This window comes from Branchiostoma floridae, chromosome 16 (genome assembly GCF_000003815.2).
Source record: "Branchiostoma floridae strain S238N-H82 chromosome 16, Bfl_VNyyK, whole genome shotgun sequence".
In the NCBI taxonomy this organism is placed as follows: domain Eukaryota; kingdom Metazoa; phylum Chordata; class Leptocardii; order Amphioxiformes; family Branchiostomatidae; genus Branchiostoma; species Branchiostoma floridae.
Window position 1 is genome coordinate 16,623,280 of NC_049994.1, and position 16,727 is coordinate 16,640,006.

At 40.7% G+C, this 16,727-nt stretch overlaps 1 protein-coding gene across 1 annotated transcript; it reads right to left on the reverse strand.

Moving 5' to 3' along the window:
- Positions 1 to 2,624: 2,624 nt before the first annotated feature.
- Positions 2,625 to 16,726, reverse strand: LOC118403015 (semaphorin-5A-like; the record flags this gene model as incomplete). Its single annotated transcript, XM_035801450.1, has 25 exons — positions 2,625 to 2,917; positions 3,398 to 3,550; positions 4,008 to 4,160; positions 4,446 to 4,649; positions 5,369 to 5,560; positions 5,961 to 6,116; positions 6,930 to 7,100; positions 7,492 to 7,659; positions 8,118 to 8,179; positions 8,495 to 8,569; positions 9,036 to 9,112; positions 9,432 to 9,479; positions 9,783 to 9,862; positions 10,047 to 10,117; positions 10,377 to 10,486; positions 11,096 to 11,122; positions 11,826 to 11,961; positions 12,709 to 12,766; positions 13,153 to 13,261; positions 13,384 to 13,416; positions 13,592 to 13,680; positions 14,960 to 15,173; positions 15,748 to 15,846; positions 16,281 to 16,343; positions 16,622 to 16,726. Coding segments are annotated over 25 exons (2,946 nt in total), but the record flags the coding sequence as incomplete, so codon positions are not given.
- Between the last annotated feature and the right edge of the window lies 1 nt (position 16,727).

Below are 16,727 nucleotides of genomic sequence, written 5' to 3' on the forward strand. Positions count from 1 at the left end.
GAAATGGAACCAGTTGAGTGTCGCGCAGTGATCCGGTTTTTGTATTTGAAAGGACGCACACCAAAGAAGACTTTTGATGAAATAAATGAAACTTATGGTGATGATGCCCCATCATATGACCTTGTAAAACGCTGGCATCCTGAATTCAAACGTGGCTGGAAGTCTGTGGAAACAGCTCCCAGACCTGGTCGTCCCTCTTGTGCCATTGATGAGGCATCAGTTGGAGGACCAACCTGGGGTGTCCTACAAAATCGGTGTCCAGAGCTGCATCAAACGATGGGAGAAATGCATAACTCTGGGTGATTCCTATGAAGAGAAAGACTAATAACTGTGCCAAGTTTCATTAATCTCCTGCTATGGGAAATGGGTCAGGACCATTACTAATTGCACGCCCCTCGTAAAAGCATTGGTTGTGTACAAAGAAATTTGCTATCACATTAGGGAAACATGACCATGTAATACGAATCTAACAACATTGTTTAAACTTGACATTGGCAACAGACTTATCTCATATGCTCAAATTCAGTAAAACTTTTGAATTAAACTCTGGATGGCAACTTTGACGCAACATACATGTTTTGACCAAAGACAGTGATTTTTTTGCTTGTAATTCCATCTATATTTGATTAAGGTATTGCTAAGTTCCTGTACATATGAGTAACATACTTCATGGCAATGGTTTTTAGTAAGAGAGGACAAATGTATCACTAGAATACCTGCAATACTGTAAAATTCATTCAATTCCAGGTACTTTCAAACAATTTTGTATACCAAACTTTTTCATCCTTCAAAGTTCATGAAATGCATGCACAAACTAATGTCAATGCTATGAAAGAAAGCTTTAACTAATGGCATACATGGTGATTTATAAAAAAAGACAACTGCACTTTCAGGTCTACCAATCCAGCTGGTAGAGTTTCAGAATGTTTGTTTAACCAACTTCTTCACTACGTCACACCAATCCATTTCTTTGATTTGGGGACATCTTTTAGCAAAGATGTATCAAAATTTCTGTCATCTGTAAAAATTTCCTCCATTAAACTGAGTGAACCAAGATGCAGACTTCCCCTTGCGGACTTTGTTCTTATGTTCATCTTTCAGTCTGGCATGATTTGTCTTCATTCAAGAAGCAACAAATGGTGTGGCTTTAATGCTATCACAACTGATGACATCATCAAGTTTAAAGAACTGACCAAGTGAGTGACTTTTCACTCTTCAAAAACATCAAGTTCACCCCAAAGTGCTTGACAATCATGAAAATTGTTACTACCATCTAGAAATGCTCAATATGCATCTTAGTCCAGCATTTTCCAACCTCGCTTTGGCAGGAATTTTGCACTTTGCCTTTGTCACCATTACTTCTTGGCATACTTGCCCAGAAATAAAGAAATTATTAATATCAATGTATGCAAACATCACACACAATCTAGCAATGCTATATACACCAGCTGGTTAGCATTGAAATTTACGTAAATATACACCTTACTTTTTTTCTGACTCATTTATCAGAAATCCTAGTCCTTCTTATTATACAAATACAGACTATCCTTCAATTCAACTTTGGCACAGATGCTTTACTGTGGGATCTACCTGGCAGTTCTTTCATGTGTTCAACTTCGACATTTGGTATAAAAATAGAGATTGTCAGATATCTTGAGTTATGTGTATCATATACAATGTTTGTTTGATGAAAATGAGAACTTATGCTTGCAGAGAATGTTGTAGAACTGCATAATATGGCTTGAATTTGAAAATGAAGCAAATCATCTGCGAGATTTTTTGACAGAATACAATGTATGTTATCGAACTGCTTGTCAATTAAGATCTCTCATTTTTACATGACCTTATTTTTTTAGGCCACATCGATGCAACTCCTTGGATTTCAGACATTTGACATCATCTTTTTAAAAATCTGAGAAACAAAATCGTATTAGTGAGTCCCTATCAACAGAAAGAGCCCTTTGCTTAGCCAAAATCACAGTCTGATTATGATAGACACTGGTGTGCACGGAGGTCCTGAGAGTATCTAAACCATGACTTATAATCTGCAAGTATTGGAATATTAGAGATAGATTTGGCAGTGCATTTAAATTCATTATAACTACACTCATTGCAGAATCTCACCAAGAGTTGTACCAATATGGCTTATCATGATCAAAATTCTATAAAGAACCATTCAATCAACAAGTTTCAGAAACGATTTGAGAAGTCTCTCACAATAAAAGTTATCTATTTGTTACATCCAGTGAGGAGTCCAGCAAAGTTTCCTCCAAGTTTCAGCATTGTCTTGCACTTCATTGTCATTTCGAGTTCACAAAATTTCTCCCCATTTTTCTTCAATCACGTCAGTAACACACTTGATTAATGCAGTCAAATTTCCAGCACCAGTTTTGAGTCTGTGGTCATCGGTCCACCATGCAGCAGCACCTCCTTTCAGTTCTGATGAGTACTGCAGTACAGGCATCCCTGCTGTCCTTGGCTTTCAAATACTCACAGTTGACTATATTTTGAGCAGTCACCAACATGTGGCATATCCCCTTATGGGTCCTTGTATACAAGAAGAGCAATACTTTAGTCCAGTACGCTCTTTCAAGATTGCAACACGTTGAGAGAACAAATCTCCGCTAGTCCCAGAATGGATCCTTATAAGTTGCATATTTCGGATCCCCTTTACTCGCTTCATACACCGTCATCTTTGGCTTCGTGTTGATCATTTTCTTGTTGTTTGGTTTGTTGACGTTTACGTGTTTGTGACAGGGGTGTATTCTGGACTCCTGGAATCTCAGGTAGTAGATGTAAGATCCAAGAAACAGTGTTCCTCCGAGAAAGAACGACGCGATTCCTGCGATGATGATGTAGATTAGGTCAATCTTTTTATTCCAGTTTCTAGATTTGACTGGTTGGATGTTGACATCATCTGGAAACAGAAAAATTAAAGTAATCAGAGATGGCATACTTCACCCCCTCAGATAGTAAGGACTCAAGCAGAACATACAAAACTGTACTGTACTTGGAAGACTAAAACAATGTGTTTGAATTCTACTTTGATCTTGGAGAATGTCTGAATAGCTGTACATGTAACAAAACCTCGAAATATTTTCACAAACTCTTTGGTACATTTTGAATACATCATGAAGGAATGCTGGAATGAAAGATTAAACTTATAGAATAAAAGACTGAATGAATGAATAAATGAATGACTGAATGAAAAATTGCTACAATAAAAAGTAAATTAATAGCAAATATGTTGTTACAGGATGAATGAATGAATAAATGAAGCAATGAGTGAAGCAATGAGTGAAGCAATGAGTGAAGCAATGAATGAAGCAATGAGTGAAGCAATGAATGAAGCAATGAATGAAGCAATGAATGAATGAACCAATAAGGTTGAGCTTACCCAGGCTGACATCAGATAAACAAGACTGTTCCTGTGTGGTGTTGCCTGTGCAGTGCCCTGGGAGGGGCGACTCCTCCCCACACTCACGTGTCCTCCTACGCAGGCCGGCATCATCACAGGGCGACCAGTGGGTCCAGTGTCTCCAGCCGTTTACTGTGGACAGGATAACATACAGTGGATGTAGATGCCATTTCTAAGTGAACTACATTCTGAGTGAACTCAGCTAAGTGTCGATGTGGTCTTTCTAACCAAACTATGGCACATACTCTACAGGACTATGTTCATGTCTGTGTTCAAATGTCACCAAGTAAGACTACATAATAAAGGTGCCCTGTACTGTTTGCATAGGGTGGTATGAGTTCACCTGGATTGAACTCACGACCTACCATATGCAAGGCAAACACTCCACCCACTCGGCCATTGTATCGGTTGTGTCTTTTGTGAGATGTTTTAAACAAAGCAGTGAATGTAAGGACGTACTTAGACAGGTGTGAGCATTACGCATCACCTATTTCATCTTCAAACTCCCAATAGCCTATTTTTGGACCACTTTCCCTTCATCTTATCATAATGACATTTTATATTATAATAGAGAACAGTAAGAACGTACTGAGACAGGGGAGAGCATTACACGTCTCTTCCTTCCTCCGTTCCCCCTCACACCGCCCCATCCCAAAGCAGGTCCTGGTACGGAACCGCGTTCCACCATCACACGACACCGAACAGTGAGACCACTCCGACCAACAGGACCAAGTAGAGTTAGCTGTGAGGGGACAAAAAACATGGGATTGGTTGTTTCTCTATATTTTTGGCATAGGCAATATAAGATGCCTAACTCAAGAAACTATGCTGGAACAAATTGCAGCAGTCCTTAAAGATAATAAGTCATAGCTCATTTTTTCTTCTTCTTTAGATTGTTCTAACTCTAAGGTTTTAAGAATGATCAAGTACTAAACAACTGTCCCCAGAAGAGATTTTTGCTATCTTATTGTTGAAAAAAAACAACTTAGAACAGACAGTCCTTGCTTGTTTTCATGTCCAAGTTCACAACTGGACCCTTCCCTACCTGTGCAAGGTGCCATGGTACAGTCCTTATAGATGACATCAGGTCCGAGGCAGGGCGAACCACCGCCGCTGGGAGGGGGGTTGTTACACTGCCTCTGCCGCGTTCTGACCCCTGAACCGCAGCTCACTGTACATGGTGACCATGGCAACCAGCTGGACCACACCCCGTGGACAACTCGAGCTGGACCTAATGATTAAAGACAGAAGACATGGGAATTACTGATATTTCTGCAGTAGGAGAAGAAATAATGATTAAGGTCAACAGAATTTCCATTTGACAGGACTTAAGGACTGGATAAAAACTGTTTAAAAACAATATAACCCTCTAACTTTGCTGTAAATTAGGCCATCTCATCTTGGTTCTTAGATAAATGTTTCTGGATCTAGGATGAGCAAAAGCACAAGGCAAAAATAGAGGGATGGAGGGAAAACTCAAATCTGACTCCCTGGAACTGTACATATATCAAGGTTATTTCTCAAGTCCAGCATTATCTTTTAGAATTCATTTCAAGACACCAAAAATTGAATTGGAGTTCAAAATGACCTAAACAATTTCAAACACAAATCTACCTGATGTATGCAGGCCTGAACTCCCTACTTAATGGTTTACATCATAAACAAAATTTTAGGGTCTGACATACCTTTAGCTGCACAGGAGTGCCTGCTGTTGGTGTCGCAGTAGCGCATATCCAGTGTTACATGTACATCTGACATGTACATCACAAAATATTTTTATACGCATTTAGGGGAAATACAATTTGTATTTCCCCAAATGCGTATATGAACATTTTGTGAGTCAGATGTACCTTTCATTGCACAGGAGTGTCTGCTGTCGGGGTCGCAGGATTGCAAGTATTTCTGTATTTCCTCTAAGGTTTATATGAATATTTTGTGATTGATTCTTACCTTTCGTTGCGCAGGAGTGCATGCTGTTGGGGTCACAGTAGCGCATGTCCAGCCTGCGATGTCCCACCCATATCAGGCTGTCGTCAGGCACACGGGCCTTACACACGTACCGGACGCGGCCCTCGTAGTAACCACCGCGGTCCGTAATGTTCATGTGGATCCAGGGACTCCATGGAGTGGACTTCCGGGTTTCTGTCGCGATAGAAGAGGGGAGAGAAACATGAATATGACATGGATAATTTGCAGATGACACCTCGACGTTCACTGATTCTGGCTTCTTTCACACAAAAACTGCAAAAGATCTTACAAAGTTTCCAACCAATTATAAGACACCACAAACCCAAAAATCATTATGAGAAATTGATAATGAAACTAAAAATAAATGTCAGAATGTGATTATAAGTATTGTTAAAAAGAAAACATTTTGGCAACAGTCCTATCACAAAAAACAGCTAAAATCTTTAGCTCAAATTTTTAGTAGAAAGTTTTACAAATACATTGTCTGAGAATAAATTTGACATCAGTAATGGAAGTATATACAATGTATATTACAGGCTATGTAAAAATGGAATCAAACAATACAATAGCCTACCTGGGCAGTTGTGAGTGTTACATTCCCTGTACTCCTTATCACACCCGGAGGGACACTCCTGGGCGGTGCACATCCGGGTCCGCTCCTGTATCCCTCCGCCGCACTTCCGGGAACACCGTGACCATGGCGACCAGTCCAGCCACACCCCTTTGGCTTCTGCAGAAATTTAATATCTAAACACTTCAATATCATTGATAGTGTGGCCACCAGATTTAGCAGGAGGAAAAAAGATGAAAACAGAGTGCTGTGAACAAAGCTTAAATCTGGCTTTATTCACTTTCTGAAACTGTGTGTACAGCAATGCAGATGTTTTCATGTTTTCAAACTCCATGGTGCAGGAGATGTTCTGGGGAGTGGGGTTTGGGGTGCAGACTTAGGTTTGGGATTAGGGATAGGGTTAAGGTTAGAAAGACTAGGAAAAGTATCTCTCACCAGGGCAGGGTGGGTTGTTACAGACGAGGTGCTCCTGACTGTACCCCACACACAGCCGGCCCCCGTACTGGGGTGCTGGATTGGTGCAGGGTTAGGGTCAGGGTTAGGGTTAGGGTCAGGGTTAGGGTTGGGGTTAGGGTTAGGAAGACAATAAGAAGTATCCCACACCAGGACAGGGTGGGTTGTTGCAGACTAGGTGCTCCTGACTGTACCCCACACACAGCCGGCCCCCGTACTGGGGAGCTGGGTTGGTGCAGGGTTAGGGTCAGGGTTAGGAAGACAAGTAGAAGTATCTCTCACCAGGACAGGGTGGGTTAGGTTCAGGATTAGGGTTGGGGTTAGGGTGAGGGTTAGGAAGACTACAAGTAGTAAAAGTATCTCTCACCAGGACAGGGTGGGTTGTTGCAGACAAGGTGTTCCTGACTGTACCCCACACACAGCCGGCCCCCGTACTGAGGTGCAGGGTTGGTGCAGGTTTAGGATTAGGGTTAGAGTTAGGGTTGGGGTTAGAAAGACTTGTAAAGAAGTATCTCTCACCAGGGCATGGTGGGTTGTTGCAGACGAGGTGCTCCTGACTGTACCCCACACACAGCCGTCCCCCATACTGGGGTGCAGGGTTAGTGCAGGAACGATGGCGCATCTTCACCGCCGGGCCACAGGTTCTGGAGCAGCACGTCCACACCGACCACTCTGACCAGCCTCCATTAACTGTAAACATTTTAAAGATAGATACTTATAATCCTGGCTCTACTTTAGGCAACAAGTCTCTTTTTTCCTATTTTTTATTTGAATAACATTCACTCCAATCAAACTCAAGCGAAAACCCCAGGAGAAAATATTGATTAAATGCAACGTTCTGCTTCTTAGCCTAGTATGCCTAGCATTGCTTAGAACACTAGGTAAAATGTAACATATCTTACTTTTTCTGCTTCATTTTCTATGTTCTACCAACATTCACATAGACACTGCTGCTGATGCAATATGTTCTGGAAAGCTATTTCAGTACCAAGGAGAAGTCATTCATTTCCAGTTTTTCTACAAGACAAAATTGTGGGGTCCATTGCAATATGCAAAACAAGAGGTAAAACAAAATCCTCACTTGTACAGTTGGAGACTTGAGTGGCGGGCTCCACACATGGCTTCCCTCCACACCGCGGCGCAGGGTTGTCACACGACCGGGACCGACACATGCACGTCGTCTCCTCACCGCTCTCCAGAAGCTGGGTACACGGTTCCCATGGCAACCACTCGCTGTAATCTCCGTCAACTGGGGATAGGAGATGGGTGGGTTGGTTAGATAGTACATCAAGCATTTTGCAGATGAAAATTTATTGACAGTGTATAGACATCTAGCTAAATGTTTAACCTCTTACACCTAAAAAGACCATACCGAAAGGGCTTTGTAGTCCCTTGGATGGGATTTTAAGATTTCCTGTGTATTAGAAGAGCCACATTTTGAGCAAAAGGCTAGCAATGTCTTCCCATATCTACAAAAAAAGCAGCCTTTTGTGCAACTGTACAGTGCATTTTACAGGTGTAAAACTTAACATTTGAACGGTTTTAACTCATACTATTATAAAACTAAGAACCAATTATTGATTCAGATAAAAAGAAAAGGCGCAAAGTACAAATAACAACCCATGACTGACTTTACAAAAATTCCTTCTTCCATAGAACTATTCTGAGTAGGGCTCTTTGTCACCAACTGTAGGTTCTGATTCTTACCAGGCAGGTTGAGAACAGGACAGGAGCTGATGTCTTGGTGCCAGTCCTGCATATGTTCCATACTGTGGAAACAACAACAAAACATTATTTTTGTGACTTGTTTCTGTGAAGATCCAACGTTAGACACCATTAGCAAAATCTATGTAATGCTATGCAAGGCTATGAAAGCTAGTTCAGTACCAAGGACAGGGTATGTATGGTCTTTTCTCATTCCAGAAAAAATTGCTTTGAAAATACCACTGCCTCAAAACTTGATCACATACAACAAATTTTAACCCACTCACCTCTGTCTAAAGTCATTTTTTGGCAAACAAAATTGCAAAAGAAATACTGATAGCCAAAGAAAATATTACGTTAACAACTTTTAACCTTCTCACCTCTGTCTAAGAGAAGCACATCTCTTGTTGTAGGAGTCCCACCCACAGTAGGGGTCCATGGCAAGGAGACAGGTTCTGCAGAGTAACAGTGGTCAAACATAACTTTGCTGAATTCACATCCAACAAATAGTGTGGTCTCATCTTTACTTCAACATGTAAGAGGAAAGGGGAAGTTCTTAGAAGTAACGCTAGTTCATCTTTATCCGTGGCGTAACCTATATCCGTTGTTTTGAAAAATATTGTGTATTTTGGGGTATCAAGTTAAATTGAAGGGCTGTGCCTCAGAATTCCAATATTTTGAAAACATTGCAATTTGAAACCACCGTCCATGGACTTGCTATCCCCAAATACTCTGTTTTTAGATAACAGCAGATAAAGATTACCCCACGGATAAAAGTGAACTAGTAATGTAGCATAGCTTTAGTTGTTGTGCCTCTAACACTGTAACAGAAATACTTCATGCAACTACTGCATTTAGCCCATATGGGCAAGAACTTGCAAATAAAGATCATTGTCATTGTCATGATGCAGTTTGACTTACTTCCTTGACTTGAACTGCTGACACCTGTGGACAGGAATCTTCATTATACGTGTCTGGGAACCCACATAGATAGCCTCCTGCGGAGGGAACCAAGGGGTGTTATAGAATAAACAGTATTAAGAATTTTATCTATTGCATAATATTTCTATTGCCTGTTGCATAGAATGTGTTTTGTAATGTGTAGTGTTCAACAACAGCAATGACTGCCAAATGACAGTCTCTGCCACATAGGGCACATCTGTAAGCTGACTCAGGTCTGTTGCAGAGCTCTTTTCGCAGGATCCGCTTTTCTTCTGCCATGCACATCAGTCTGGTTTCTCCTGATTTTACACTATACTAAGAATGCAAAATTGTCCAACAGGAAACAAAGGTTAAGTAATTCTGACTTTGACTGACCTCATCTGACAGCAGTGTGACAGATCGGATGGGTTCTGCTGCTCCCTCCTGAAAAACAGAGTCATATTTACAGTCCCAAACTTAGAATTAGACAAACCATAAAGGGAAATTCTCAAATCAAATCATTTTCTTGTGGACTTACTTTTGTGAAAAGAGAAGAAAGGAAGCTTTTGTGGGGATCTAAGTTTGCAGTTGAAGCTATTCTGTTGTACAGTAGTACATAGTTATACAATAGAAAAGGACATTTGTGGTGCCATGATTTCACAGTGGGGAAGTCAATGTGAAAAGAAAACAAGCTTGAACATTTCATGAGTAATAAAGTGCATGATCCTGGTGGTTTTATACACTCACAGGGAAAGGGTGAATCTCCTCCACCAAACAGGGCTGGTCTGTGCCAGGTAGAACAATGTACTTCCTGATGGTACCAGAAACTAGGGGGAATGGAAAAGAAACAGCTGATATTAACGGTACTATAATGGACACAATAACAAGAAATAAAGAAATGCCTTAATTTAAACAACTCTAAAACTCCCACAAGAATGCGAAATCTAACAATAATACAACAATACTGTAATACCACAAAATAACAGCAAAAATGTTTTAATCATCACTTACCAGTTGCTACAAACATGACACTGAAAACTTCCCTTCTCCCTCGTATTCTGTCCACAACGATGTGAGAAAATCTTGGAAGAAAAACAAGAATTTGATATTTTCTCAACGAAAAAGTTTTGTAAAAAAAAAGAGCAACCATTCAGCAGTTTTTTTTGCATGTACTGTGTAAAAATACACTATGAATCATCACATGACATCCTTTACCTTTCTACAACACCTATTCTTCTTTATGCAAGGAGCTTTTATCTGATAAAAGCTCCTTGCTTTATGTAAACACCTAATATGGAAATTCAAAATTTCAAAATCAGCTAGTAGTCTGTGATTGGCTACCTGTCATATTCCTGTTGGACCAGTGGATTGTGGTGGGAGGGGGGGACAGCCTGGTCCATGAGTTGGTACTTCATGGCATCTTCCAGGGAGCGGCTGGTCTGGTTGGGCCGCAGGTGGTCAGGGCCTACCGTCTCACACTGTATGGGATGCAATATGGTCAGGTTGCATGCCTGCAAAGCTGGTGTGTTACGCTAAAGGGTGGTTATACTGGCTATATACATGTAGATACAGATACAGAAGCTGGTGTGTTGCACCAAAGGGCAGTTATATCGGCTATATAGATACCAGACACAGAAGCTGGTGTGTTATGCCAAAGGGCCGTAGGTGGTCAGAGCCCACTGTCTCACACTGTAGGGGTGGAATATGGTCAGGTTATAGTGGTTCTAAGCTTAATGAACATCGGGCTTCTCTCAGAAAAAAAATGTGCTCTGATTTATTACAAATGTTGAATTTAGTTGTAGACTTTTCATGGTGCTGAAAAGCCTTCCAACCATTTTGAAAAATGTTCTTATATCACAAGAACGTCAGAAGAAAACATCTAGACTATTGTAACTCAAAGACAGCTTCTCCTTGTCTGATTGGCCATAGGCGGTAAGGGTCCACTGTCTCACAATATGGTCAGGTCGCATGCATGCGAAGCTGGCGTGTTACGCCAAAGGGCGGTTATACCGGCTATATAGATACAGATACAGAAGCTGGTGTGTTATGCCAAAGGGCCGTAGGTGGTCAGGGCCCACTGTCTCACACTGTAGGGTGGTAATTATGATACATTCTAACTCCCCATTAGGTACAACAAAACAGTTTAACAGTTTTACTGTCAAAATCAAAGAACCCATTATGGAGTTGAGTAGACTTGTCTTCCATTGCATTCAAATAAGTCAAACGTGGGAAAGCTAGCTTTATGCAGATCTTTATTGACACGACAAAAGCACAGCGGCTTTCGTAAGGTCTACATGTATAACAACTACTTACAGTACAACAAAACACACATATATGGATATCTATAGGTATGAACAAATCAACATATAGGGACTAGCATGTCATTCACACTATTGCTTCTACGGTATGGACATGTAATCATTCTTCTTGCCAATATCAATAAACCTGTTGATTTATCTATTAATAATAACTTTCAAGACTCTTTTCTAAGGTGAAAATATAGACTTACATTATTACAAGTACTTTAAACACTAATAAAAAATCTAGAATAAACCATTCAACAAGGCAGTCCATTCGAATTGTGGTTTAGTGGTAGACCTTTTCATGGTGCTGAAATGCCTTCCGCTGGTATTGAGAAAAATTCCTAAAAACACATACAGAATGAATACCTTCCCAGACCATTTTTAACACTTTTCATCACATGTTCTAAGGGGTTTAAATATCTGGCTATTTCAGTTTGAAGATTCAGTTGCATTGGTTGAAGTAATCATGAAGACAGCAACAACTTACCTGGAAGTTAGAGTTGGGGTTTGGGGACGTCAGCCAAGCAGACTTGGAGTTGGGCTTGTATCGGAAGGAGCCGTTGAAGACCTCCTCTATCGATGACAAGTTGTAGGCACAAACGGCCGAACCTGCAATGCCATTTCTGTAAAACGAAAATATAAAAATCCAAATCATCTCCAAAATTCAATTCAATCTTTCTGTACTCCACACTAATCTATACTCTTGGTTCTCATGGTGAGAATTTGGCAAGTGGAAAAAATGAAAATGGCAGCAGGGAGGAAACCTTGTATCTATTTTCACTGCCTAAAATGTGCAAGAAGGCACAAACTTTTCCTTCCAGTTCAGCATTAGGTTTTAACTCTGTGAACCGACAAATCAAGCTGGTGTGGCTTAAATGTAACAATGATCACAGCTAAAAAGGCTCTACCTTCTAGTAGAAGCTGTCAAACAGAATTGGCCTCAACAAACAGTATCCAAATCAAGGAAAGGTACAAGGTATACAATCTTTATCTACATGTACATCTTGTAAACAACATACATTAAGTATAATTTATCTTGTCTAAGAGATCTTCCCCATTTAAAGTGTTTATGTGTGTATTTGTGCCAAAATGACAGGTGTTTACACCAGATGTGCACTATCAACATAAACATTTCAGTAAAAGACTGTTAACATGCATAACAGAGGCCAGCTGGAAAGACATTTTATAACATACTATACTACCATGTACAATAGTAAGCACCAGGCAATGAAGATTTCACACCACTAGGGCTTTTCACAGTTCAGAACTTGAATAGATTACATACCTCAATCTATATAATAGCACTGCAAATCAGTGGCCTATCGATTAGTTTTAACACTTTTAACACAAAACTATTAATGGGCACTTACTCTTCCGTTGAGAATACGCCATACACGATCTCTTCTGCTGGGTTGTAATAGGTGGCCTCTGAAATTTAAAAAGCAAACCGTTATAACTGGTAACTTAAGCATTATTCCCATCCCGTACCCAACATTAGGTAGAAGCCTATTTTCCTGTGGAAGGAGAATGGAGATTTTTGCAGTGTCTTTAGTTCACGGATATATATCTATATTGGGGTTGGTGATTTTACCAGTTGAAGGGAAAGGGAGTGTAGTAGTAGCTTACAGCATTTAATCTTATTATAATAAGAGGAACAGACCTCAAATGTTGATTGGTCAAATGATTGCAATGAAGTAACTTAGTTAAGCAGTTAAATATGCAACCACAAAAGTTGCTGAAATTAACTTACTGTCAGCAGATTAAGAACAGCAGTAACACAAAGTAACGCAAACAAACAATAGAGAAATCCTTACGGAGTTCGTTGTAGTAAAAAGGGAATTGTCCAGGTCTGGAACAGTTCAGTCTGGCCTTCATAAACGTTGTCCAGTTTTCCTCCAGCAAAAAGTGACCACCAATGTCATTCTGTGACAACAGCAACAAGTTAACATTAAAAAACATGGTTGTAAAAATCTCATCATAAAGTGATAAAGAAAGGATTAAAACTTAGAAGAGAAATGTTGACAACTTGTTGTGCATAAACTGACCTTGCAAATTCTTGCAACTCTGGAGAACACCGTCTGTAATGGGGAGACAAGAATTTCAACTATTGAGAGTTTTCCCACAAAAAAAATGTTTGAAATCATTCATTTGGTAGTACAATATAACTGGGGAAAAGGTACATTGGAACTATAATCAAATCTGCTATATTATACAGTAGATGTTTTGTAAGTAGACTAGATTGATAATACCAACCTTTCCACAGTTTTCATTTTCAGCTGCTGTCTCTCTAAAGAAGAAGTAAATGAAGTCTCCAATCTCATAGGAAGATACAAAGTTGGGCTCTGAAAGAATAAAAAAACATGACGACACTGGTAAAAAATTCTCAATTGTTGGAAGTTAAAAAAAATTCTATAAGGGAGCATGTACATTTATTTCTATTACATGTGTCCTCCAACAAAGTATGTCATTTCAACGTCGGTATTAATCCATTTTCAAATAAATCTCAAAGTCTCTTTGCGACTTTTACTTTAAGTCCTGGTTACACACAGCCAAAAATGGCCTTCCGACTCTCTCCCGACTATGGGGAGGAGTGATTCAGGAGCTAGGTTGGCTGTGGTCAGCTAGTGTTTGGCTCAGCCGGCTGGTGTTTGCCTGAATCAGCCAAATGTTCTGAAATTTTTAAAACATCTGGCTGTGCACAGCAGATCTTGAATGGCTTGGCTTGGCATTTTAATTTTCAGATTCCTAAATATTTCTCACCATTGAGCCATTTGGAGTTGTACTGTACAGTCCTGAGTGTGGGATGTTGTCCCATCAAGCGGTAGATGGCGGGATCCCTGGCGGTGAGATCCATACATGTGGCTGTGTACAGCTCACCCTTACTACTCAGCTGTTTAAACCCTTGTATAACACCCTGAAGAAACCCTTATGTACATAAAACACTTCTCACCATTGAGCCATTTGGAGTTATACTGCACAGTCCACTCTTCTTTCGTTTGGGCTGCCACCCTCATCGTGTTGAGGATTCTGCAGCCTTTAACTACTCAGTTGCTTAAGCCCTTGTATGAAATATATATGAATAGAACACTTCTCACCATTGAGCCATTTGGAGTTGTACTGCACAGTCCTGAGTGTGGGATGCTGTCCCATCATGTGGTAGATGGCGGGATCCCTGGCCGTGAGATCCATACACGTGGCTGTGTACAACTCACCCTGGTTACTCAGTGTTTAAACCCTTGTACGAAACCCTGAGAAAACCCTTATATGAAAAGAAAACTTCTCACCATTGAGCCATTTGGAGTTGTACTGTACAGTCCTGAGTGTGGGATGCTGGCCCATCATACGGTAGATGGCGGGATCTCTGGCGGTGAGATCCATACACGTGGCCGTGTACAGCTCACCCTTACTACTCAGTTGTTTAAACCCTTGTATGAAACCCCGAAGAAACCCTTATGTACATAGAACACTTCTCACCATTGAGCCATTTGGAGTTGCACTGCACAGTCCACTCTTCTTTCCTTTGGTCTGCCACCCTCATCGTGTTGAGCACTCTGTAGCCTTTGACTACTCAGTTGTTTAAACCATTGTACGAAACCCTTATATGAATAGAACACTTCTCACCATTGAGCCATTTGGAGTTGTACTGTACAGTCCTGAGTGTGGGATGCTGGCCCATCATACGGTAGATAGCGGGATCCCTGGCAGTGAGATCCATACACGTGGCCGTATAAAGCTCACCCTCTGTACTCAGCAGGGCAGTGGTGTTGTGCCGAGGGTCGTAAGGACACTTCGCCACACCGCTGACCTCCTGGCTCACTGACGACAAATTGGATAACTAGACAGGAAAAAAAGCAAAGACTTGATGCAATGTTGTGTTTATTTATCTAGTTTTACCACATATGTGGAAGGATTAACATAACAGGTGACTTTCACCTTCACCAAGATGTTAACCCGGAGATCCAAGGTAAGGTGTGGTTTGATTTATTCACACCAGGAAGGACCCCTAAACTTTTCGATATGAGTGACAGGTGCTCGGGGTGCATCTCTCATCAAACACCGGACCTCCATTTAACGTCCTATCTGAGGTCTGAGGGACGAAGCTAGGTACTCATTTTCACCTGAGTGAAATTAGAAAAGTTGTGTTAAGTGCCTTTCCCAAGGGCACATCAGCAGCATTGAACCCTCGACCACTGAGGTTTGGGCAAAAAACCTTACCGATTGCGCCACATAATGCCACAAAAAATATTTGCACATATTCATGTCATTATGTTAGGCCTTTGAACCAGCAAACGATATGTTAAACTCAACACATTGATATATTCATACACTATGATTACAAGATATGACCTTAGATGAGTGCCACGGCATTGCCACCTGTTGTGAGCAAAAACATAACAAACCAGGCTTACCAGTCTTGTCGAGCAGACAGGAGAGAAAGCGTTGGTCCCACAAGTGAACAGCTCGTCTCCATGTGACAGCAAAACTCTGACGTAGTTATGGCAATCCTCCTGGATAAAATCCATGTGACAAATTATCAATACTGTAAATGCATTTAATTTCGTGGAGATTTACTTTTGCAGTAGCGGGAAAATGGAGTGTTCCTGGTGGTTTTAAGTCCACTGTAGCACCATAGACTGTGGTCACATACTATAATGGCAAAATGTTCGCGGTGGTTTTAAGTTCCAGTGAGGTGGCCATTGCGAAAACCCCGAAAACAAAACTACTACAAACTACCAAAACAGAAATTGTGATATTCACATTTTCTTAGTTCTTGCTTCAAGAAAAAGCTTGAATGCAAGATCAATATGAAAATAGAATCAGAGGGAATTTTTGCTACAGTCGAGGTACAAGTTGGTACAAACAGTTTCAGCTATTTCTTCATCTTGATTGCTGGTTGATTTTGTGCTAGAAGAAGAAAGAAAATAAATTGTGTTGTCCTTACCTCAGATTGTCCTTTACTTTTGCACATCAGTCTTGTGTCATTATCAGGAGCCCACTCTGACTCCTGAAAAAAAAGTGTTAACAAAATCTCATTTATTCATTTGTTATTCTTAGATATGTCTGTGTGATGGTGTACACCTTCGAAGCATGGGTAGAAACATTGTAGCCTTCTTCAAACTCTGTTTTCCATTAGAATTGTACATTTTGCATCGTGATTTTGTGTGACGGAAAGCTCAACTGTACAAGACTGGGGTCTCTAAGCTGCAGTGCCAGGATGTGGTTCTTGGAAATTTAAGAAATCTCACCTGTACAAGTCTGAGGTCTCTAAGTTGAAAAACTCACCTGCACAAGACTCAGATCTCTAAGCTGCAGTGCCAGGATGTTGTTCCTAGCTCCCACCACCAGCTGAAACCTCTCAATGTCCAGCAGAACCGGGAGAAGTCCACAA